Source organism: Doryrhamphus excisus, chromosome 15 (assembly GCF_030265055.1).
Source record: "Doryrhamphus excisus isolate RoL2022-K1 chromosome 15, RoL_Dexc_1.0, whole genome shotgun sequence".
Lineage (NCBI taxonomy): Eukaryota > Metazoa > Chordata > Actinopteri > Syngnathiformes > Syngnathidae > Doryrhamphus > Doryrhamphus excisus.
Genome location: NC_080480.1, coordinates 3,484,866 through 3,507,137, shown reverse-complemented (window position 1 = coordinate 3,507,137; position 22,272 = coordinate 3,484,866). Strand labels below are relative to the sequence as shown.

At 40.8% G+C, this 22,272-nt stretch overlaps 1 protein-coding gene and 1 long non-coding RNA gene across 2 annotated transcripts; one reads left to right on the top strand and one right to left on the bottom strand.

The window, feature by feature from the left end:
* Nucleotides 1-475: 475 nt before the first annotated feature.
* On the bottom strand, nucleotides 476-22,251 carry LOC131103188 (uncharacterized). The gene is made up of 23 exons (XR_009119569.1): nucleotides 22,112-22,251; nucleotides 19,869-20,137; nucleotides 19,588-19,770; nucleotides 19,196-19,326; nucleotides 19,029-19,111; nucleotides 17,862-18,129; nucleotides 17,622-17,749; nucleotides 17,387-17,558; nucleotides 17,135-17,300; nucleotides 14,583-15,124; nucleotides 12,150-14,455; nucleotides 11,836-11,989; nucleotides 9,884-10,255; nucleotides 8,543-9,121; nucleotides 8,260-8,481; nucleotides 7,998-8,126; nucleotides 7,806-7,912; nucleotides 6,615-6,697; nucleotides 6,415-6,463; nucleotides 5,963-6,098; nucleotides 2,043-2,310; nucleotides 1,704-1,979; nucleotides 476-1,107 (listed from the first exon to the last, which is right to left on the bottom strand). It is a non-coding gene; the product is annotated as an uncharacterized LOC131103188 (long non-coding RNA).
* On the top strand, nucleotides 1,595-21,745 carry LOC131103181 (myosin-16-like). The gene is made up of 44 exons (XM_058049231.1): nucleotides 1,595-1,987; nucleotides 2,063-2,312; nucleotides 2,409-2,552; nucleotides 2,722-2,878; nucleotides 4,206-4,233; nucleotides 4,320-4,416; nucleotides 5,695-5,787; nucleotides 5,875-5,938; nucleotides 6,024-6,122; nucleotides 6,240-6,343; nucleotides 6,436-6,574; nucleotides 6,654-6,755; nucleotides 7,815-7,981; nucleotides 8,049-8,219; nucleotides 8,298-8,474; nucleotides 8,552-8,737; nucleotides 9,703-9,790; nucleotides 9,867-9,984; nucleotides 10,051-10,171; nucleotides 11,380-11,516; nucleotides 11,591-11,672; nucleotides 11,858-12,031; nucleotides 12,165-12,245; nucleotides 12,322-12,468; nucleotides 12,542-12,646; nucleotides 13,503-13,589; nucleotides 13,651-13,796; nucleotides 13,862-13,952; nucleotides 14,013-14,069; nucleotides 14,132-14,218; nucleotides 14,288-14,533; nucleotides 14,599-14,716; nucleotides 14,781-14,908; nucleotides 14,988-15,184; nucleotides 17,177-17,309; nucleotides 17,401-17,617; nucleotides 17,673-17,809; nucleotides 17,872-17,975; nucleotides 18,057-18,249; nucleotides 19,165-19,368; nucleotides 19,532-19,657; nucleotides 19,720-19,890; nucleotides 19,962-20,162; nucleotides 20,992-21,745. The coding sequence occupies exons 2-44, from the start codon at nucleotides 2,103-2,105 to the stop codon at nucleotides 21,187-21,189; spliced, it is 5,832 nt and encodes a 1,943-aa protein (XP_057905214.1). The 5' UTR covers nucleotides 1,595-1,987; nucleotides 2,063-2,102; the 3' UTR covers nucleotides 21,190-21,745.
* Nucleotides 22,252-22,272: the final 21 nt, after the last annotated feature.

Here is a 22,272-nt window from a genome sequence, read left to right as displayed (position 1 = left end):
TAAATATTAAAAAAACATTTTAAAATGACAGGTGCAAAAAGTATTTCATGTATTTTATGTTTACTTACAGTGCACATAAGTATTCTATTTTGATATTTCTATTATTGTTAGTAATTTGTCACATTTAAAGATCAAACATTTAGTGTTTAAAATGAAAGCGAATAACAAGAATAAATATTTTTAAAAAAAATTAATTACAGGTGCAAAATGTATTTCATAGCACATTATATAAAATAAGTTAATATTTGTATTTCTAATTTTTTTAAAATTACTTCAGACCATCAGGTAGTTGAATTAACATAATTTCAAAATTACATTTAAATATTATAATATAATATAAGTATTTTCTTATTATTTTGAAATATTATATATATATAAATATTAAAAATTACTAAAAATATTTTCATGTGTTTATATTAAGTATAAGTATATAATAATATAATATATAATATAATAAATATTATAATAGAAGTATTTTCTTATTATTTTGAAATATAAGTATTTAAAATTACTAAAAATATTTTCATGTATTTTTCCCACAACCAACCAGTTGAGGAACACTGCTGTGAATGCCTAAATACAAGTCATCACCCATTTTCTTCCCCCGGTTAGCCACACAATTGACGTCATTAATGCATATCGCCTGTGGCTGCGTAGAAGCCCAATAATCACATGACGCTCCTGATCTGCGATCATATGATGCGCTTCAAATGTTTATCAGGAACTAAAGTGCTCGATGTGCATGGATCGGGGCTGTTGGGATTTGGCTCACAGGCCGCCCTGGGGTTGGTTCGACTGCGGCAGTATTAGCCGGTGGAACAATGGAGCCTCTGATTAGACTGTTTTCAGGCCACAGGATTCAGTAAATCCACATAAGCGGAGTGGGCCGGACGCAAGTAATGCTCAGCATTCAAATAACAAACACGCAGCTGCCGTCTCGACCTTTGCGTTCAGCCTCGTATAGTAGAAAATCATACTTTCCCTTATCTTTCTCGCACAATTTCCCACCGACTCTTCACCGCCCGGCGCCATTGCTCTGCATCTGTCCTCCTTCCATTTTTCCACGTCAACAACCCCACAGGTGGCCGCGGTGATGCCCGAGATAGTCTGCAGGCATCACATACAGTTGTTTGTATGCAATTATGAGAGCGTGTATGTGTATGTTATTCAAAACCGGCCCCGCCGGGACCAACCGAGTGTGCTCACAACTACTTAAATGATTCCAATCATAGAGACAAGTGTAATTGTTCCTCTGGGGATGTGCATTCCCAAATCATTAGGGAAAATATATAATTGCTAAATGCTATCTGAATGCTAGTGCAGAAGAAATAGAAATAGCATGTATGACAAGGGGGAAAGGCATGATACAAAAAGATACAAATAAAGAAAGAATGGCTAAAAATTAATAAAATGATTAATGAGTAAATTTTTATAGCAAATTCAAATCCCTTTAGTGGTTTAAATGTAAGTGCATTAGGTTGCGTGAGGGCATGTTTTGGACAGTGTAATAAATACGAAAATATGCATTATGTATTACTCTGTTCAAAATGTTCCCTCATACAACCTAATGCACATAAAAGCTCTTAAATTCACGACTACAAAAATGACAGGACATAATTAAATTTTATGTGCATTGTATATGTAACTATAAATGTATGCTAAATATCAATGACTTTTAGGAATGGCTGATTCATTGAGCGTACCTTGTGGATGAGTGGAGACGAGATGGTATTTCAGTGGTGGAGAAGATGGATGTGGGGTGAGTGATGCCCTTCCGAGGAAACCCCCCTAAATGGACAGAGGAGGCAGATGAAGAATTCCCAGATCCCGTGCTGTCAGTGGTCGGAGCAGGCCGATCAGAAGGATGACACCGCTGGGTGATGGCTGGTTTTAGAGTCGTGACCATATCAGGCGGGAACGACGCTCATATATATAACGGCCTGACCTCAACAACACCCCAATGTTCTTCTGCGTGCCTCCTGCATTGGTGAGTAGACACTGGAGTTGGAATTTTATTTAGGAATAATGTTTTTTTTTCTTACGTTTGGTATGAATTTTACAGCCACAGTCTGAAAGGTGAGTGAGCTGGTCAAGCAGCAGCCATGCCGGGTGCGTACAAAGGGGAGTGCGGGGACGATGTGGACCCGATGCCGTTCCTGGCTCCCACGGAGAAGGAGCGTATGGATGCCATGAATACGCCGTATGACATTAAGCGCTCCTGCTGGGTCAAAGACGAGAAGGAGGCTTTCGTCGCTGGGGAGATGCAATCCGAAGATGGGGACAAAGTCACCATCAAGACGGCCAAGAACACTGTAAGAGTAAAAATAATACACTTTAATGTCTAATATTATAGCATTTGAACAATTTTATATAAGAGACAAATATTTTTTTTGTGTGTCTCCTATCAGACGGTGACAATAAAGAAGGATGACATTCAGCAGATGAATCCTCCTAAATTCTTCCAAGCCAGCGATATGTCCAACCTGACATTCCTCAATGAGGCCAGCGTCTTGGAAAACCTGCGCAGCCGCTACGTGAACATGAGGATCTATGTAAGCCACAATAGCGGAAGCAGACAATGACCGCTTTCGGTGTGACACAACTTTAATTCTGAATGTTCCCCATAAAATTGCATAAGTCGCCACGCTGAGCCCAGATTTGTGCTGACTCTTGCATTCATTCATGTAAAAAAGGTCATTTTTTTGAACGCCCTCTTTCTAGACCTACTCCGGCCTCTTCTGTGTCACCATCAACCCGTACAAATGGCTGCCCATCTACGGCGCTAAAGTGGCTCAGATGTACAAGGGAAAGAAACGCAATGAAGTTCCCCCTCATCTCTTCTCCATCTCCGACAATGCCTACCATGACATGATGCTGGGTGAGGTGACAACGCTCTCGTTTGCCCGGTCGTCACACAGATCAATTCCCTCGACAAAACTTTGGTTACATAATTTAGTATAAAAAAAATTTAGGGACTAGACAAGCTCATAAAACATGGCCGCCATCAACCCTCTTGACAGGGAAATGGGCAGAAGTCACTGACCTTTTGCTATGCTAGTATGCCCTCATTCGTCCCTTGCAATATTGGGTCATACCATGTTTGAAACCCTTTTGTAAGTTGGTTATCTCACTGGTTCCTGCAGCATAATAGTTGTGTGGTGTAAACAATAAATAACAGGAGCGTAATGGTGACTATAGGGGTGTTATTCACTGTCTACGGGGCTCTAATAATAATATTAAAGAGTCCTGAACAGGTTTTCTATTCTGTAGGTATGAAAATAATACATTTATTAACATTGAATCCTATATTAGGCGGCACGGTGGTCGAGTGGTTAGCGCGCAGACCTCACAGCTCAGAGACCAGGGTTCAATTCCACCCTCGGCCATCTCTGTGTGGAGTTTGCATGTTCTCCCCATGGGTTTTCTCTGGGTACTCCAGTTTCCTCCCACATTCCAAAAACATGCTAGGTTAATTAGCGACTCCAAATTGTCCATAGGTATGAATGTGAGTGTGAATGGTTGTTTGTCTATATGTGCCCTGTGATTGGCTGGCGACCAGTCCAGGGTGTACCACGCCTGGACACATTGTCTTCCTATTTTGGCTCTTTATTTATTCCCATAAATTTAAAGCTATTTTTAAATTTCTGCTGTTGTTTTTAAAAAAATATATATTATATTTTTAGAATAATGAATGAATGAATGAATGAATCCTATATCGCGGAACCAATGTACCGCAATAAACGAGTCTGGATATCACTGATAGACTGCACATGGATTTCATTAATTAATGCCATGCTCCACTACACAGCAGATAAAGGACAGGGAGAGTTGGCAGGAACAGACAAGCTGACTTTGCTGGCCGTAAGCACGTACTGTAAGAAGTCTATGATTTCTGTATAAGCCCTTTGGGATGACTTGCAGGAATGTCATTACACGGCTGCGTGTTAGCTGGTTGGAATGGGGGAAGGTGTGTAATCAGCGTGTCGTGTAATGATTTGTTAAGTGGAGCAGCCAAATACTTGGGAGGCCATTATGTGGCATCGAGGGAGAGCTGGCAGCTGTTTGCGTTGTTCACGCCGCTGACAGAGAGCACAAACAAACCTCTTGATGGGCTCACGGAGACATCAGCAGTCTAAATTCTCACACTGTCTCTGCTTGTCTGCTCTTCTGCCCTCCGTGTGGCCTCTCACCCGTCCCCCCCCTAGAGCATGAGAACCAGTCCATGCTGATCACGTAAGAACTTCCTTTTATCCACAATATATATCCTTCTAAGAACAGACTCATCTGCATCCCTTGCTATTTTCATATTTCACCTCCAGCGGAGAATCTGGTGCCGGTAAGACTGAGAACACCAAGAAGGTCATCCAGTACTTTGCCAATGTCGGAGCATCAGGAAGCAAAGCGTCCGACTCCAAGGCAAGTGTGTTTTTTTTATTTTATTTTTTTTAATTCAACCACAAGACACGGACATCTTTTAAAGTCACAATGCTTTGTGGGTGGTGACAGGATGTGCCTGCGGAGTGACTGCACGGCTCCTTCACGCCACACTGACTCACTGTAATGCCTCATAAGGAACTAAGTTCTTTTTTACCAGAATAGTTTGCCCAGGTGCACGTGATTCCTTCAAGGTTTTTTGGTTTTTGGCGTCAACCTGTAATTTCAGTGTAGTGATTCACGCTTAACACACAACTGGCCAATGTGTTTAGTATTAAAGGGTGCCTATTATGCTTCTTTCAAATGTAGTTACAATGTTGTAAAGCAGGGGTCTCAAACACGCGGGCCGCTAGTTTGACGCCCCCGCCTTGATATGAAAGTTTAATGTTAGTGCCGGCCCGCGCAAGTTTGATATGGATGCTGTATGGTATCATGTACCCAGAAAAAATTACTACGTTTGATTAATGTTCATGTTAAAGGTTTAATAACTGTTAATAGTTATCCTCCCTATCCGTGTGGAAGTGGTAAGTTCTTGGCTATTTAAGTTTAAAGGAAATAACTTGAAGGCTACCGTTTAGGTCGCTAGCTCTCGAGTTTGCGAGTTAGCATGTGTCTCAAGACCCTGCAGTTGCGCAATATGTTGTAAATAAAAAGAGTATAAATGTGACTATTGTCGTGTTTTGTCATGTCTACAGGGCTCTAATAATGCTTTGTTCATTTTAATCTGAAAAAAAATATTTGTCTACCCACCAACTATATGTGGTTTCTTAAGTTTTTATTATTTGCAGTTTTATTATTATTATTATTATTATATTTATTTATTTATTACTGATTGATTGATTTTCTTTATTCTTGATTTGTTTATTTATTTTTCATCTTATTTTGTGTAGAAAAATAAAAAGTAAGATATTTGAGAACAGTGGAATGTTTTATCAGAGCTTTTCTTGTAGAAAATTGGAACCAAAGCGACGTTTTTTAATTTTTTTTGTTTTTAATAAATGCGTTTTTTTTTTTTGAAAACCTGATGCGGCCCAGCCTCACCCAGACCGGAGCTCCAGTGGCCTGCAAGTAAATTGAGTTTGAGACCTCTGTTGTAAAGTGAGCCCTGAAAGGGGTTTGGATGCTTTTTTCTAACGCAAGGCTCCCTGTGACATCACAGTGAGCCATTTCAGCTATAGCAGTGTTTGTTGCTTTGATGCCGAGATGCAGAAGAAGAGTTCTAATGAAATCACACCAAGATAATCTCTGCTGTCTTCTCAGGGCTCTCTGGAGGACCAGATCATTCAGGCTAACCCGGTGCTGGAGGCATTTGGCAACGCCAAGACCATCAGAAACAACAACTCCTCACGCTTTGTATGTAATCACATGATTCTTAATATGTGACGCTGATGCAAATGTTCTACCAGAAGCAATTCTATGTGACAATAATGTTTCTTCTAGGGAAAGTTCATCCGCATCCACTTTGGCCCGACAGCTAAGCTGGCTGGTGCCGACATCGAGACGTGTGAGTGCATTTTAGGACTTTTACCTCTTGCTGCTGCGTTCAAATACTGACGATGTGGCTGCTCCGGTGTGTTTGGGTGCATCAGATCTGTTGGAGAAATCCAGAGTGATTTCCCAGCAGGCCGCTGAGAGAGGATACCACATCTTCTACCAGCTCTTGTCTGCAAGAAAGCCAGAACTCATAGGTGAGATTGACACGGAGAGACTGTTCTATTATTATATTAATTTTATATTGTTATTTTTTTATTTTAAAATAATTAATATATATTATATTATATTATGAACTTGTCACTGTCTTTCAGAGGCCCTGCTGCTGAGTCCGGACCCCAAACAATATGCGTGGGTGTGTCAGGGAGTGACTGTGGTGGACAACATGGATGACGGCGAGGAGCTGCAGCTTACTGATGTGAGCGCTGACTCATCGCTTTTGCGTGTGAACGGGTTCAGTACTCGGCTATTTTTCTCCTTTTGACTTACGGAATCTCTGCGTGTCTCCAGGAGGCATTCGATGTCCTCGGCTTCACTCCTGAGGAGAAGATGAGCATCTACAAGCTGACTGGAGGCATAATGCACTTCGGGAACATGAAGTTCAAGCAGAAGCCCAGAGAAGAACAAGCCGATGTGGAAACCACGGAGGGTACAACGCCCCGTAACCTCTTACACATTTGTACACTTACCTCAAAACAGTACTCATGCTCATCTTCCCTGTACTCAAGTGGCCGACAAAGTCTCCCATCTCATGGCCATCAACTCTGGCGAGCTGCAGAAGGGAATAACACGTCCCCGGGTCAAAGTTGGCAACGAGTTTGTCACCAAAGGTACAGTGCCAAAGGATTATTTACATCTGGAGCTGCCTGGTCTTCTCATCTGCAACATTGAATTTGCATTAAAAACATTCCAAAAACATGCTAGGTTAATTCGCGACTCCAAATTGTCCATAGGTATGAATGTGAGTGTGAATGGTTGTTTGTTTATATGTGCCCTGTGATTGGCTGGCGACCAGTCCAGGGTGTACCCCGCCTCTCGCCCGAATAAGACAGCTGGGATAGGCTCCAGCACCCCCGCGACCCTCATGAGGATAAGCGGTAGAAAATCAATGAATGTGCACTTGAGGGGAGGGGGGACAAAACAGGAATATTCTATTGCAACATTTTCTATACAAAGTACAACAATGAGTCACACAATAAAACTAAAATAAAGTAAAATTATTCAAACAACATGCATGCTAGGTTAATTGGCGACTCCAAATTGTCCATAGGTATGAATGTGAGTGTGAATGGTTGTTTGTCTATATGGGCCCTGTGATTGGCTGGCCACCAGTCTAGGGTGTACCCCGCCTCTCGCCCGAATAAGACAGCTGGGATAGGCTCCAGCACCCCCCACAACCCTTGTGAGGATAAGCGCTAGAAAATGAATGTATGAATGAATGTGCACTTGTGGGGAGGGGGGACAAAACAGGAATATTCTATTGCAACATTTTCTATACAAAGTACAACAATGAGTCTCGCATTCAATAAAACTAAAATAAAGTAAAATTATTCAAAACAACATGCATGCTAGGTTAATTGGCGACTCCAAATTGTCCATAGGTATGAATGTGAGTGTGAATGGTTGTTTGTCTATATGGGCCCTGTGATTGGTTGGCCACCAGTCTAGGGTGTACCCCGCCTCAGACAGCTGGGATAGGCTCCAGCAAACCCATGACCCTCGTGAGGAAATGCGGTAGAAAATGAATGAATAATTACTTTTTAGTTGTACTGATCAGGCTTAACAGCAACTGTGTAATATTTCCAGTAATACAATACATTATAATATATGATTTAATTACAATATACGATATATGAAATCTGCGATTTTGTTTCCCGCACCTCCACAAGGTCAAAACCAGGACCAGTGTGTGTACTCCATCGGTGCGCTGGCCAAAGCCATCTACGACCGCATGTTCAAGTGGATGGTGACCCGCATCAATAAGACTCTGGACACCAAAATGCAGCGTCAGTACTTCATAGGAGTTCTGGACATTGCCGGATTTGAGATCTTTGAGGTAAGGTCACGCTCACGTTTGCTTCTCGGACCAACACAGTCTCATTGTCACTGGTGTTGTCTCCCAGTTTAACAGCTTTGAGCAGCTGTGCATCAACTTCACCAACGAGAAACTCCAGCAGTTCTTCAACCACCACATGTTTGTGCTGGAGCAAGAGGAGTACAAGAAGGAAGGCATCGACTGGGTCTTCATTGACTTCGGCTTGGACCTGCAGGCCTGCATCGATCTACTGGAGAAGGTAGCGCTCACAGAAGGTGTCATGTTACACGTATGCTTACCATGTGTGCCGTTTTGTCTGTCTCGCTGTTGTCACCAGCCCATGGGGATCTTCTCCATCCTGGAGGAGCAGTGCGTGTTCCCAAAGGCGACAGACATGACCTTCAAGGCGGCTCTCTATGACAACCATCTGGGCAAGTCGTCCAACTTCCTTAAACCCAAAGGGGGGAAGAAAGGACCGGAGGCCCACTTTGAATTGGTGCACTACGCCGGCACGGTGAGTCCTGCGTAAATTGACATCATTATACTTAAGTATTACAGTACAGGCAGTTAGGATGTGTGGACCTCTCACAGGTGGGCTACAGCATCGGCGGCTGGCTGGAGAAGAACAAAGACCCCCTCAATGAGACGGTGGTGGGACTCTTCCAGAAATCCTCCATGCCGCTGCTGGCTCTGCTCTTCAAAGAAGAGGAGTCGGCGACAGGGGTCAAGAAACAAAAGAAAGGCTCTTCCTTCCAGACCGTCTCCAACTTCTACAGGGTAAAGCATGCATTGTCAAAAAACACTTATTTTACTGCTGTGTTTAATACCAACCAGAATACCCAGAAATGCAAAAAAAAGACTATTTTTTCAGGTGTTGATTTTTGGAAAAAAACGTAAGGTGTTAGCCTTTGGGTTTTTTTTAACTCTTTAAAATCGCAGTTTTCTGATGTAGAATGAAGTGGAAACCTCCCACACCATCATCGGGGGTCCCGGAAGGACCTAGAAATGCAAAAAAAAGACAATTTTTTCAGGTGTTGATTTTTCGAAATAAAATGTAAGGGGTTAGCCTTTGTTTTTTTTTTCAACTCTTTAAAATCGCAGTTTTCTGATGTGGAATGAAGTGGAAACCTCCCACACCATCATCGGGGGTCCCGGAAGTACCTAGAAATGCAAAAAAAGACAATTTTTTCAGGTGTTGATTTTTCGAAAAAAACATAAGGGGTTAGCATTTGGGTTTTTTTTCTACTTTTTTTTCATCTCTTTAAAATTGCAGTTTTCTGATGTGGAATGAAGTGGAAACCTCCTACACCATGGACCCAGAAATGCAAGAAAAGACAATTTTTTCAGGTGTTGATTTTTCGAAAAAAACGTAAGGAGTTAGCATTTGTTTTTTTTTCTACTTTTTTTTCATCTCTTTAAAATTGCAGTTTTCTGATGTGGAATGAAGTGGAAACCTCCCACACCATGGACCCAGAAATGCAAAAAAAGACAATTTTTTCAGGTGTTGATTTTTCGAAAAAACGTAAGGGGTTAGTTAGCCTTTGTTTTTTTTTCAACTTTTTTTTTCAACTCAATAAAATCGCAGTTTTCTGATGTGGAATGAAGTGGAAACCTCCCACACCCTCATCGGACACTCATAAGTAAATTTTTTTCCTGATAATTTAACGTTACCCACATTTTAAGTCGGTGGAAAAGTACATGAAAGTGCACAGTGTCTAATGTGCTCCATTTGTGGCCAACAGGAACAGTTGAACAAGCTGATGAGCACCCTGAGAAGCACCGCCCCCCACTTTGTCCGCTGCATCGTGCCCAATGAGTTCAAGAAGTCAGGTCAGAGGGTGTGACGGATCATTGGTTGTATGAGCAGGACATGTGTAAACTTCAATGACAATGTCCTGGTGCACAGGCGTGACAGACAACTACCTGATCCTGCACCAGCTGGCCTGCAACGGCGTGCTGGAGGGCATCCGCATCTGCAGGAAGGGGTTCCCCAACCGGCTGCAGTATCCGGAATTTAAGCAGAGGTAGCATAACATGGCGATAGTTAGTTTTTACACACTTTGACGTGTCATTGTGTGAATACTCTCCAGGTATTACATCCTCAACCCCAACGTCATCCCAAAGGGATTCGTTGACAACAAAAAGGCATCTGAGCTCCTCTTGACCTCGATTGGCCTGGACAGCATGGAGTACCGTATCGGCCACAGCAAGGTACGCTATTACATTCAGTGCAATAGCCTTACATCAGGGTGTCCAACGTGTGGCCCATCTGCCATGTGTAGGTCGCGGCATATTCTAAAAATATAATAAAAATTAAAAAAAACAACAGCAGAAATTGAAAAAATAGGTGTAATTTTATGGGAATAAATAAAGAGTCAAAATATGAAGACAATAAAATTATAATATTCATTCATTCATTCATATTCTATCACTTTTGTTGATGGGAACAACATTTTTGTGTCATTTTTTCCATTTTAGGCCAATTTAAGTTAAATCATTAATTCATTTTCTACCGTCGCGGGAGGTGCTGGAGCCTATCCCAGCTGTCTTCGGGGCGAAAAACGGGGTACACCCTGGACTGGTGGCCAGCCAATCACAAGGCTCTGATTATGTCTACTATGTTGGATAATATGAGTGTTAAGATTACTATAGGGGTGTTACATCATGTCTAAAAGGCTCCAATAATGTTAAAAACATATCCACATCCATCCATTTTCTATACCCCTTATCCTCACGAGGTTCGCGGGGGTGCTGGAGCCTATCCCAGCTGTGTTTGGGCGAGAGGTGGGGTACACCCTGGACTGGTGGCCAGCCAATCACAGGGCACATATAGACAAACAACCATTCACACTCACATTCATACTTATGGACAATTTGGAGTCGCTAATTAACCTAGCATGTTTTTGGAATGTGGGAGGAAACCGTAGTACCCGGAAAAAAAACATGCATGCACAGGGAGAACATGCAAACTCCACACAGAGATGGCCAAGGGTGGAATTGAACCCTGGTCTCCTAGCTGTGAGGTCTGCGCGCTAACCACACGACCGCCGTGCTGCCAATTATAATATTATGAGGAAAATTTTCATTTTAGGAGCATAGAGCTACTTTTTCAAACTTGTAATATTATGAGAAACAAAATAAAGTTGTAATTTGGGGGAAAAGGCTATGATATTACAAGAATAAGGTTGAAATATTACGGGAATAAAGTCATAATATTACGAAAAAGGACATTTATGAAGATTAGTTATAATAGTTGGAAAAATTCAAATAAAAACAACAAAAATGCGGTATGAAAAGCACCTATATCACAAAGCTGAGATGCAGTTTTTGAATATAAAGTATATACAGCAGCATATCCACGTGTTACTTTACAAAATATAAAAGTGTGCATCTCATTTGTCCTCCATCTTCCTCCCCAGGTGTTTTTCCGTGCAGGCGTCCTGGCAAAGCTGGAGGACATGCGTGACGAGCGCCTGGTAAAGATCATGACCATGTTTCAGGCTCGTCTCAGAGGAACTCTGATGAGGATTGAGTTTAAGAAGATGGTGGACAGACGGTCCGTACGCCCATCGTGCGTTTGTAGAGTGTTTCCGCATGTTGTGCTAATGATAGCTCTTATGTGATATGCAGCATTGGGCTGATGGCCATCCAACGCAACGTGAGGAAGTTCCTTCAGTTACGCTTCTGGGGCTGGTGGAAACTCTACACTAAGGTGAGACAATAGCTGATGTATGTAACTTATTATATATGACAAGTGAATTTTTAATCTTAATAATGATTTTGGAGTGCATGAGAAAGCGGAAAGGAAAACGCAGAACCAATGTTGTAACGCCATCTTGTGGCGTTCATACAAAGAATGTTTTTTTTCTTTTCACCTGACTGCCTTGGCTCGTGCAGGTGAAGCCTCTCCTAATGGTCGCCCGCCAGGAGGAGATCTTCAAGGCGAAAGAGGAAGAGTTGCATGCGGCGGTGGAGAAAGTCAAAGAGATGGAGGGCAAGGTCAAAGACCTGGAAGGGAAGATGTTCACTCTGTCACAAGAAAAGAATGACCTAGCTTTAGCGTTGGCTGCGGTGAGTGCATATTCATATATATATATATGTATAATTCTGCACACAATTCAATTTTAATTCAATCCATTACTTTTCTCCATATAGTGCTTTAAATAGACTTTGCATTGTGATTTTCTACCTTCTCTGCCAACAGGAGCAGGACACGCTGGGTGATGCGGAGGAGCGCTGCACCCAAATGATGCACCAAAAGGTTCACCTGGAGGAGTCAGTGCAGGTAACTTCTTACACATTCCAAGGCAATAAATCCATCAAAATTTTCAATAATAATGTGCTTAAAAATGCATTCTCAGGATCTGCGAGAGCGTCTGGAAGAAGAAGAAGGCAACGCGGCCTCCCTCCACGCCCAGAGGAGACAGCTGGAGGGGGAAATGAATGAGCTGAAGAGCGACCTGGAGTCCCTGGAGTCGACACTGACCAAAACTGAAAAGGAGAAACAGGTGTGAGGACCAGCGGTGGAAGTACAGAAGAATAAATATGAGGATTATTTGATGAACTCTGTCTTTTGTTTAGGGTTTGGACCTCAAGGTTCGAACAATGACAGGAGATCTGAACCACCGAGATGACCAAATAGCCAAGCTTCAGAAGGAAAGGAGAGCTCTGGAGGAACTGCAACAGGTGGACTAACATTTAGTGAACGATTATTTTTTTGATTAATCCATTGTAGAGCCATGCACCATATATAGCATTAGCAGCTAGCTAGCTAGTGACCGGACAGATTTTCAACACACCAGCAGAACATACGTACATTACTTCCATTTAATGTATCTTATTTGTTATGTGTTGTGTAAAACTAAGACAGACCTAATATAATGTGAAAGAAAAACGGGTAAAATCTGTGCAGAGTGGCAGAAAACCGCGTTTTTTTTAAACCAATAGCTACTTCTTGGGTACTGATAAATGTAAACGGCTACCAGTTTGATACACACCCCTAAAAAAGCAAATTTGCCCAATTTACATTTAAATATATGTATAAAAACATCTCAGCAGTACACTAAGAACATAAATAGCATGCTAACAATACAATGTGGAATATTTAGTACAAAACAAAGCTGACAGCCGTTTCCGGAACTATGCTAACGAGGCTAACTTAGCTTAACAGTTAGCTTAACAGCATATGGTGGCGGGATGCTTATAAGGCACACACACACAATACAAAATTACAACACGGTGCAAACTATTATTATTAATAACTATTATTATTATTAACTATCTATTATTGAACGAAAGAGAAATAACCAGGTTACTCGCATTTAGAGGCGCACATTGTTAGCTAAACACCAACGACAACAACTCTCAAAGTTGCGCGGCTGCCCTGATGCATTCAGGTTCCCATCTAGCGTCGTAATTTGGAGACACAAGAAAACGGGCACTACTAAAACTGTTTTTTGTACAATTTTATAGTTTTTTTAGGAAGTTGGTAAGAATAAAGGAAGTAATATGTGTACTTTTAATTTACTGTTAATTTGGTCAGAAAACTCTGGATGATCTCCAAACGGAAGAAGATAAGGTCAACCACCTCACCAAGACCAACAGCAAGCTCAACAGTCAAGTGAATGAGGTATGTAAGCTTTCCCATATTATAATCACAGAAGCAACATTGTGTGTGTGTGTGTGTGTAGCTGGAGGACAGCTGGGAGCAGGAGAAGAGGATCAGAGCGGAGGTGGAGAAAGCCAGGAGGAAGGCGGAAGGAGACCTGAAGATGACCATAGAGAACCTCAATGAGATGGAGAACGCTAAGGTCGACCTGGAGGAGGTCATCAAAAAGTGAGAGCTGTAAAATAAGAAAATGGCTTCCAGGGATGCTGATTGCTGTTCGGGTTCACTTATAGGAGAGACTTTGAGATCAACAACATCAACTCAAAGCTGGAGGACGAGCAAGGCCTCAGCTCCATGCTCGGCCGGAAGCTCAAAGAGCACCAGGTAGAGATATCATGTCAAACTTTATCTAAAACACATGAATGTAACTTCTATGACTTTCAGGGGCGCATTGAGGAGCTGGAGGAAGAACTGGAGGCTGAAAGAGCCATGAGAGCCAAGGTTGGATCACCTGAAGGTACGAACAGAATCACGCTAAATGACTAACATGTGTTCTGTCGCAGGTGGAGAAGCAAAGAGCAGAGCTGTCACGTGATCTGGATGACCTCAGTGATAGGCTAGAAGAGGCGGGCGGGGCCACTGTCGCCCAGGTGAGTTCTTTACCGACAGTACCTGACAGCAGAAGCTCCAGAACCTCAGCATGTGCGCTCCGCCTTCAGATCGAGCAAAACAGGAAGCGGGAGGCCGATCTCCTGAAGCTGAGACGGGAGCTGGAGGAAGCCGCTCTCCAGTCGGAGGCCACGGCGGCGGCGCTGAGGAAGAAGCACTCGGACGCCATGGCGGAGCTCGGCGAACAACTGGAGAACCTGACCAGACTGAAAGTCAAGCTGGAGAAGGACAAGCAGAGCATGAAGGCGGAGATTGAAGATCTCAACGCCACCATGGAGGCCACTCAAAAGGCCAAGGTGCGTTTAGTTTAAAACAGGCGTGTTTAAAACAGCGCCCCGGCTTTACCTTCATGCGCTTGCAGATGAATGCTGAGGTCCACTCCCACAAGCTGGAGGACAACCTGGCTGAGGCCAACGCTCGCCTGGCTGAGATGGAGCGCGCTCAGACGGAGCTCAGCACTGCTAAAATCCATCTGACAGGTACACATGCACACATATCCACATACGTACAATACCGTAATTATTTTTATCTCTATTCATGCAGCGGAGAATAACGATCTGAGCAGAGAACTGGAGGACGTGCAGAGCAAGTTCACCCAAGCGAGCAGGCTGAAGGCCTCGCTCACCTTGCAGGTGGATGAGCTCAAGAGGCAGGTGGACGAAGAAAACAAAGTAAAACGCCGCAATACGCATCCTGTGGATCACAGTATGAATTACATCACGTGACGCTCATTTGCCGCCCTTCCTGCAGGGTCGCAACACCGCCGTGGTGGCCTTGGCCAACGCCCGCCATGACCTCTCCCTGCTGAAGGAGCAGCTGGAGGAGGAGTCAGAAGCCCGTGGAGAGATGCAGCGTCTCGTGTCCAAACTTAACGCCGACGTCACTTCCTGGAGGAGCAAGTACGAAACGGACGCCATTCATCGCACTGAGGAGCTTGAAGAGACCAAGTAAGTTCAGTAGGCATATTTTGCTTTTTTTTTTTAATATATCCCAAAATATTATCCCCACATGCATATTATGTGACAAATTTATTATTAATTAATTGATTATTATAATATTATACACAATCACATGCATTACAGATGCATGCATTGTGATCTGGGGATCACAATAGATAAAAATATGAGATGGAAAACTCATATTACAAATATACAACATAAGTTGGCCATAAATATTTCAATATGAAACAAAGCAAAATTTATTCTCAATGAGAAATCACTCCACACTTTTTTATTGCTCTCTGGTTCTACCATGTCTTACTTATTGTGTGGAAATATGGGCTAATAACTATAAAAGCAATCTTCACTCGCTAAATGCACTGCAAAAAAAGGTCAGTAAGGATAATTCATAATACCGCCTACAGGGAACATACTAACTCCTTATTTCTAAAATCACAAATACTTCAACTTGCTGATATACATAGTTTATCTTTAAACAGCTAAAATAATGCATAAGGCTAAAAATAACCAATTACCTAAAAATGTCATCCAATTCCGTACTTTGGTACGTGACAAAAAATAAAAAATTAATAAATAAAAATTAATAAAATTAAGTTTTAAGAATTTTTTTATTAAATTAAATTAAATTAAATTAAATTAAATTAAATTAAATTAAATTAAATTAAATTAAATTAAATTAAATTAAATTTAATTTAATAAATTAAATTAAATTAAATTAAATTAAATTAAATTTAATAAATTAAATTAAATTAAATTAAATTAAATTAAATTTAATTTAATAAATTAAATTAATTTAATAAATTAAATTAAATTAAATTAAATTAAATTAAATTAAATTAAATTAAATTAAATTAAATTAAATTAAATTAAATTAAATTTAATTAAATTAAATTTAATTTAATTTAATTTAATTTAATTTAATTTAATTTAATTTAATTTAATTTAATTTAATTTAATAAAAAAATTCTAAAAACCTAATTTTATTAATTTTTATTTAATTTTTATTTTTTGTCACGTACCAAAGTACGGAATTGGATGACATTTTAGGTAATTGGTTATTTTTAGCCTTATGCATTATTTTAGCTGTTTGAAGATGAACTATATCAGCAAGTTGAAGTATTTGTGATTTTAGAAATAAGGAGTTAGTATGTTCTCTGTAGGCGGCATTATGAATTATCCTTACTGACCTTTTTTTGCAGTGCATTTAGCGAGTAAATGTAATTTAATTTAATTTAATTTAATTTAATTTAATTTAATTTAATTTAATTTAATTTAATTTAATTTAATTTAATTTAATTTAATTTAATTTAATTTAATTTAATTTAAAATGTAAAATGTAAAATGTAAAATGTAAAATGTAAAATGTAAAATGTAAAATGTAAAATGTAAAATGTAAAATGTAAAATGTAAAATTTAAATTTAATTTAATTTAATAATAAAAATTATTTTAAAAAATTTCTTATTAATTTTTATTTATTCATTTTTTATTTTTTGTCACGTACCAAAGTACGGAATTGGATGACATTTTTAGGTAATTGGTTATTTTTAGCCTTATGTTTAATTTAATTTAATTTAATAAAAAAAAATCTTAAAACTTAATTTTATTAATTTTTATTTATTATTTTTTAATTTTTTGTCACGTAAAAAATTAAATTACATTACCGGAATTAAATAAAATAAAAATAGATCAAAATTACATTAGGAAAGCAGGAAGTGAACAAATGTAACAGTTACTGATTGTAAAAGTACCAGATGGAGGGGTAGGATTTAATAAGCTTTGCTTCTTCCTACTCCTTTTGGACATGTGGAACTGTGAACTGATTATGGGATGGCACTCAATTGTAATCTGATGCATGTTCAAATGAAATTAAACCATTACCATTACATTCATCACAGATTAGACATGAGTACATGTGTGTGTTTTGTGAGGAATCGTACTTGCATTTTGTTTCATTCCACTGCCTGCTGTCTCTCCTGCAGGCGTAAACTTGCAGTGCGTCTCCAGGAGGCGGAGGAAGCAGCAGAGGCGGCCCAAGCCAGAGCAGCCAGCTTAGAAAAGGTTAAGCAGAGACTCCAGGGCGAAGTGGAGGACCTCACCATAGATCTAGAGAAGGTAAACACACACATATCAATATCCGTCATGTCTTCAAGGACATCCGGGAATCACGCAATCGATCATGTAACGGCAACCTCTGTGTCTGCAGAGCAATGCAGCAGCCGCCACTTTGGATAAGAAGCAGCGGGTTTTTGACAAGCTGGCGGCCGAGTGGAGCTGCAAGAACGAGGAGCTCCAACTGGAGCTGGAAAGCAGTCAGAAGGAGAGCCGCTCTTACATGACGGAGCTCTACAAGCTGAAGACGGCCTACGAGGAGAGCCAGGATCAGATCGAGACCATTAGAAAGGATAACAAAACCCTCTCAGGTACCTTTTGATTGTCCCAAGTGTTTTACTTTTTTTTACAGTTTTCCCTTCACAGAGGAGATCAAGGAGTTGGTGGAGCAGCTTGGAGAAGGAGGCCGCAGCTTCCACGAGCTGCAGAAGGCTAAGAAGAAACTGGAAGTAGAAAAGGAAGAGCTGCAGATGGCTTTGGAGGAGGCTGAAACTTCACTGGAGGTAAAAAAAAAAAAAAAGTGATGTCAAAATGGTGACTTAGGAAGAGACGTACGGGCTTCCAGGTGGAGGAAGGCAAGCTGGTACGTGTGCAGCTGGAGTTGGCTCAAGTCAAGGCTGACATCGACCGCAGAATCCACGAGAAGGAGGAAGAGTTCGAAGTGACCAGGTGACCACTCCTCATAAAGAGACGTTCTCACAGCATCAGGAACTTGGGTACTCAACAGGGTATTCTTTATTGTCCTTTCAGAAAGAACCACGCCCGGGCAGTGGAGTCCTTGCAGGCCAGCCTGGAGGCAGAAGCCAAAGGCCGTGCCGAAGCCCTGCGGATGAAGAAGAAGATGGAAGGCGACTTGAACGAGATGGAGGTCCAGCTGGAGCACGCCAACAGGAACAACGCCGAGCTGGTCAAAACACTCAAGAAGCTGCAGCAGCAGATCAAAGTAGGCCTTTTTTTCTATAGTATTGTCTTTTTAAAATATATGTAAATAAAATATATGTATTGTATGTTTAAATTATTTTTTTATTTATTGTATTTAATCATTATAAATTAAAAAATAATAATAATAATAACCAGGCCACAAAATATATGTATTGTATGTTTAAATTATTTTTTTATTTATTGTATTTAATCATTATAAATTTTAAAAATAATAATAATAATTTAAACATACAATACATATATTTAATCATTTAATTATTAACAATGTATTCCCATTTTATCACTTTTTTTAAATTTTCCTCTAATACGACTACTATTTTTTTTCCTTAACCTTTCCTTTCCATGCTTTGAATAGGAAAAAGTAGCGCCATCTGGTGGAGAAATATATAAATCAAGCCAGTATATAAATATATCAAAATAACATAAAGGAATGCACTCGTTTCTGTTTAGCTAAATATCATAAAAAAGGTCAATGGTGGCCAATCGGACATTTTTGTTGATGGGAACAACATTTTAGTGTCGTTTTTCTATTTTAGGCCAATTTAAGTTCAATCATTCATTCATTTTCTACCGTCGCGGGAGGTGCTGGAGCCTATCCCAGCTGTATTTGGGGCGAAAAACGGGGTCCACCCTGGACTGGTGGCCAGCCAATCACAAGGCTCTGATTACGTCTACTATGTTGGATAATATGAGTGTTAAGATTACTATAGGGGTGTTACATCATGTCTAAAGGGCTCCAATAATGTTAAAAACATATCCACATCCATCCATTTTCTATACCGCTTATCCTCACGACGGTCGCGGGGGGTGCTGGAGCCTATCCCAGCTGTCTTCAGGCAGGGTCTCTTCTTCGGGTCTCCTAGCTGTGAAAAAAGGAAAGCTAAATGTTAAACGTTAATGTGTTTTCTCCTTGAAGGACCTGCAGGTGCAGATGGACGAAGATGCACGTCTCCATGACGAGCTGAGGGAGAAGTACAGCCTCCAGGAGCGTCGCCTGTGCCTCATGCAAGCCGAGATGGAGGAGCTGAGAGCGGGTCTGGAGGCGTCAGAGAGGGCCCGGAAGCTAATCGAGCAGGAGCTGGTGGACACCACCGAGAGGTTCAACGAGATCAACATGCAGGTCAGCTGACTCCCATTAATCAAGCCTTTATAGTCTAACTTAATAAAATTTAGTTGATTGTTGAGTTGTTCATTTTGTTGTTATGAGCTCAGCTGTGGCAGTAGGCAACCCCCCCATACCTGTCAACCAACCCGTTTTCACAGAAATCTATTCTGTGTCTCAGAACCAAAGCCTGACCATCCTGAAGAGAAAACTCGAAGCCGATCTCGCCCGACTCACCAGTGAGAACGAGGAGCTCATCTCGGAGTTCCGTGCAGCCGACGAGCGAGCCAAGAAGGCCGTGACCGACGTAAGCTTCATCAAGTTCAAACGACAAACACGGACTATGTTGACGCTTGTGTCGGACACCAGGCCACGCGACTGTGCGAGGAGCTTCGCCAAGAACAGGAACGGAACTCCCATCTGGAGAAGGTGAAGAAGAACCAAGAGCAGAACCTGAGAGACCTCATGCTGAAGCTGGAGGAAGCTGAGCAGCAGGCTCTTAAGGCGGGAAAACGCACCATCCAGAAACTGGAAACAAGGGTGAGACATCCTACATACACAATCTCTGATTCCACTCTTTAACTGATGCTTCACTCTTGCTTCATTTAAAGGTCAAGGAGCTGGAGAACGAGCTGGACCAGGAGCAGAAGCGCCACGTCGAGACGGTGAAAGTTCTGCGCAAGGGAGAGCGTCGGCTCAAGGAGCTGATCTTCCAGACGGAGGAGGACCACAAGACCAATCAGCGGATGCAGGAGCTGGTGGAGAAACTCCAGAACAAGCTCAAGAGCTACAAACGACAGATAGAGGATGCTGTGAGTAGTAGGAGCAAGCTCGGAACCATATTTGGTAACTTTGGAAGGATGAAGCTACTGCATATACATATTTATTTGAGATATATTTTACTACATTGTATTAACGTCAGGACATGATTATACATATTTGTATATATTACTAACTCCAAATGTACTGAAAACACTTGTGAAAATCTATTTACCTAACACGTATGTATCTTTAACACACATTAAACCGCGTTATTATCACCAGTGTTGGGTTGCGTTCGAAGACAACACGTAATTCTTCACGTTTTAACTGTATTTTCTATGATTCCCGAGCATACATAATTCCACTTCCGCATTAAGAGTTACGAAGTGACTTATATCCATAGCTTGTTTTGTTTTGTCTGTTTTTGTTTATTTAGAGCACACATAAACAAAAATTAAATGCTTTCCGTAGTTCTGACTGTCTCTGAATGCACCTTGCACGAGTACGGTGAAAATACGGAAGTGTTGTGAGACGTTGGTGAATTGGAGAAAAGAAATAAGAAATTAAGCCAGCTATGGCGAAATAATGAAATATAACTAATAAGTTAATTAAGTGTTGGTATTGTAATAACCCTTAAGGCAATAATTTATGGTTTATGTATTGTGTTCAGAAAATGCCAGGTGAAATTAATAGGGTACCCGGACCGGAAGTGACAAAACCCGGAAGTTTTTGTTTATAGTTAATACCTTATTACAATATTTAAACTTTCTAAAAAGTCTTATATCATAATAACCAAAGACATTTAACGCTGATAACGAATAAAGTTCTGATATAAAACAATTAATACAAACACTGTATGACAATATAATGTTTATGCAGGAGGAGCAGGCCAACAGCAGCCTGTCCAAATACAGGAAGACGGTGCACGAGCTGGACGATGCCGAGGAACGTGCGGAAATGGCGGAGGTGGCCCTCAACAAAATGAGGACCAGGAATCGAGCATCGGCCACCAAGGGCTTTACCTCGGTGGAAATCGTCCAGGTCACCAAGCCGACTGGTGGGCGACCAGAAGAGTAGACACACACAAACACACACTAGTGACTAGTGACACACACCTTTTCCTGCCTCCATGAGAAGACTGATGATGTATGAGTCCTGATGAAACAGATCTTAAGTCTTAAATTATGAAGTCTTTAACATCACAAAAGTCTTAATTGATGTATAGTTAGATTAATTAGATGTGCTTGTCAGTGTTGTTGTCATTTATGTACGCTATATGGACGACCTTTGGTCCAAATCATGTTCATTATACATTATATTGGAACTTATGTTGCTTTAAAAGCCACTCTTTGTTTTAGATAATCCATACAGCCATTTTGTATGCCGGTCGCCAGCCAATCACAGGCCAGTTAAAAATGTCCTTGTATTGTATATAGTTAGTGTGAGTGGTGTTTTTGTATATAATGTGTCATCTCAGGCTTGGTCATGGATAAAGGAAAGGGTAATAGCTGTGTTCTCACGTCAACGACAGAGAGCCCATCTGTGTGTCGCTCCTGTCACGGTTAAATGTGTCAAAGTCTTAATAAACTACTTGCAAGTTGTCGGTTTCGATGTTTTGTTGTGAGAAAAATAAGTAAGGGTTACGTGACAGTGAACATGGATGCTAATTAGCCAGTCAATCAACAAGAGTCGTGGTTGCTCGTGCTATAGGAAACACTGGCCCCTAGCGGTTTGTTAAGGAATTGCAAGTCACGAGCGCAGGCTAATTTTGAGACATTTCTCACAATTCGCAACTGAACCTTTTATTAACCCACAGAAATACGAGTTAATTTGACTAATTATAAAAAATACAATTTAAAACACCGATATAAATATACTGTACTTTTTATAACACTTAAAAACGCGACTGAATCTCGAGTAGCCACACGACCATCAACAGCGAACGGCCTTTAACCCAATTAAAGTAAATATAAATCGGTAAAAAACGGTAAATATTTACCTTTTACCGTCTGACGAGGAGGTGGTGGATCAACAATGTCTTAATTGCAAAACAAAACCACCTACTATCGATAAACTCAACTGTCCTCCTTCCGTAGCCACACACAGGCAAGACACGTAACATTCAAAGACACTCGGAAATCACAAAACACAAAAACTAAA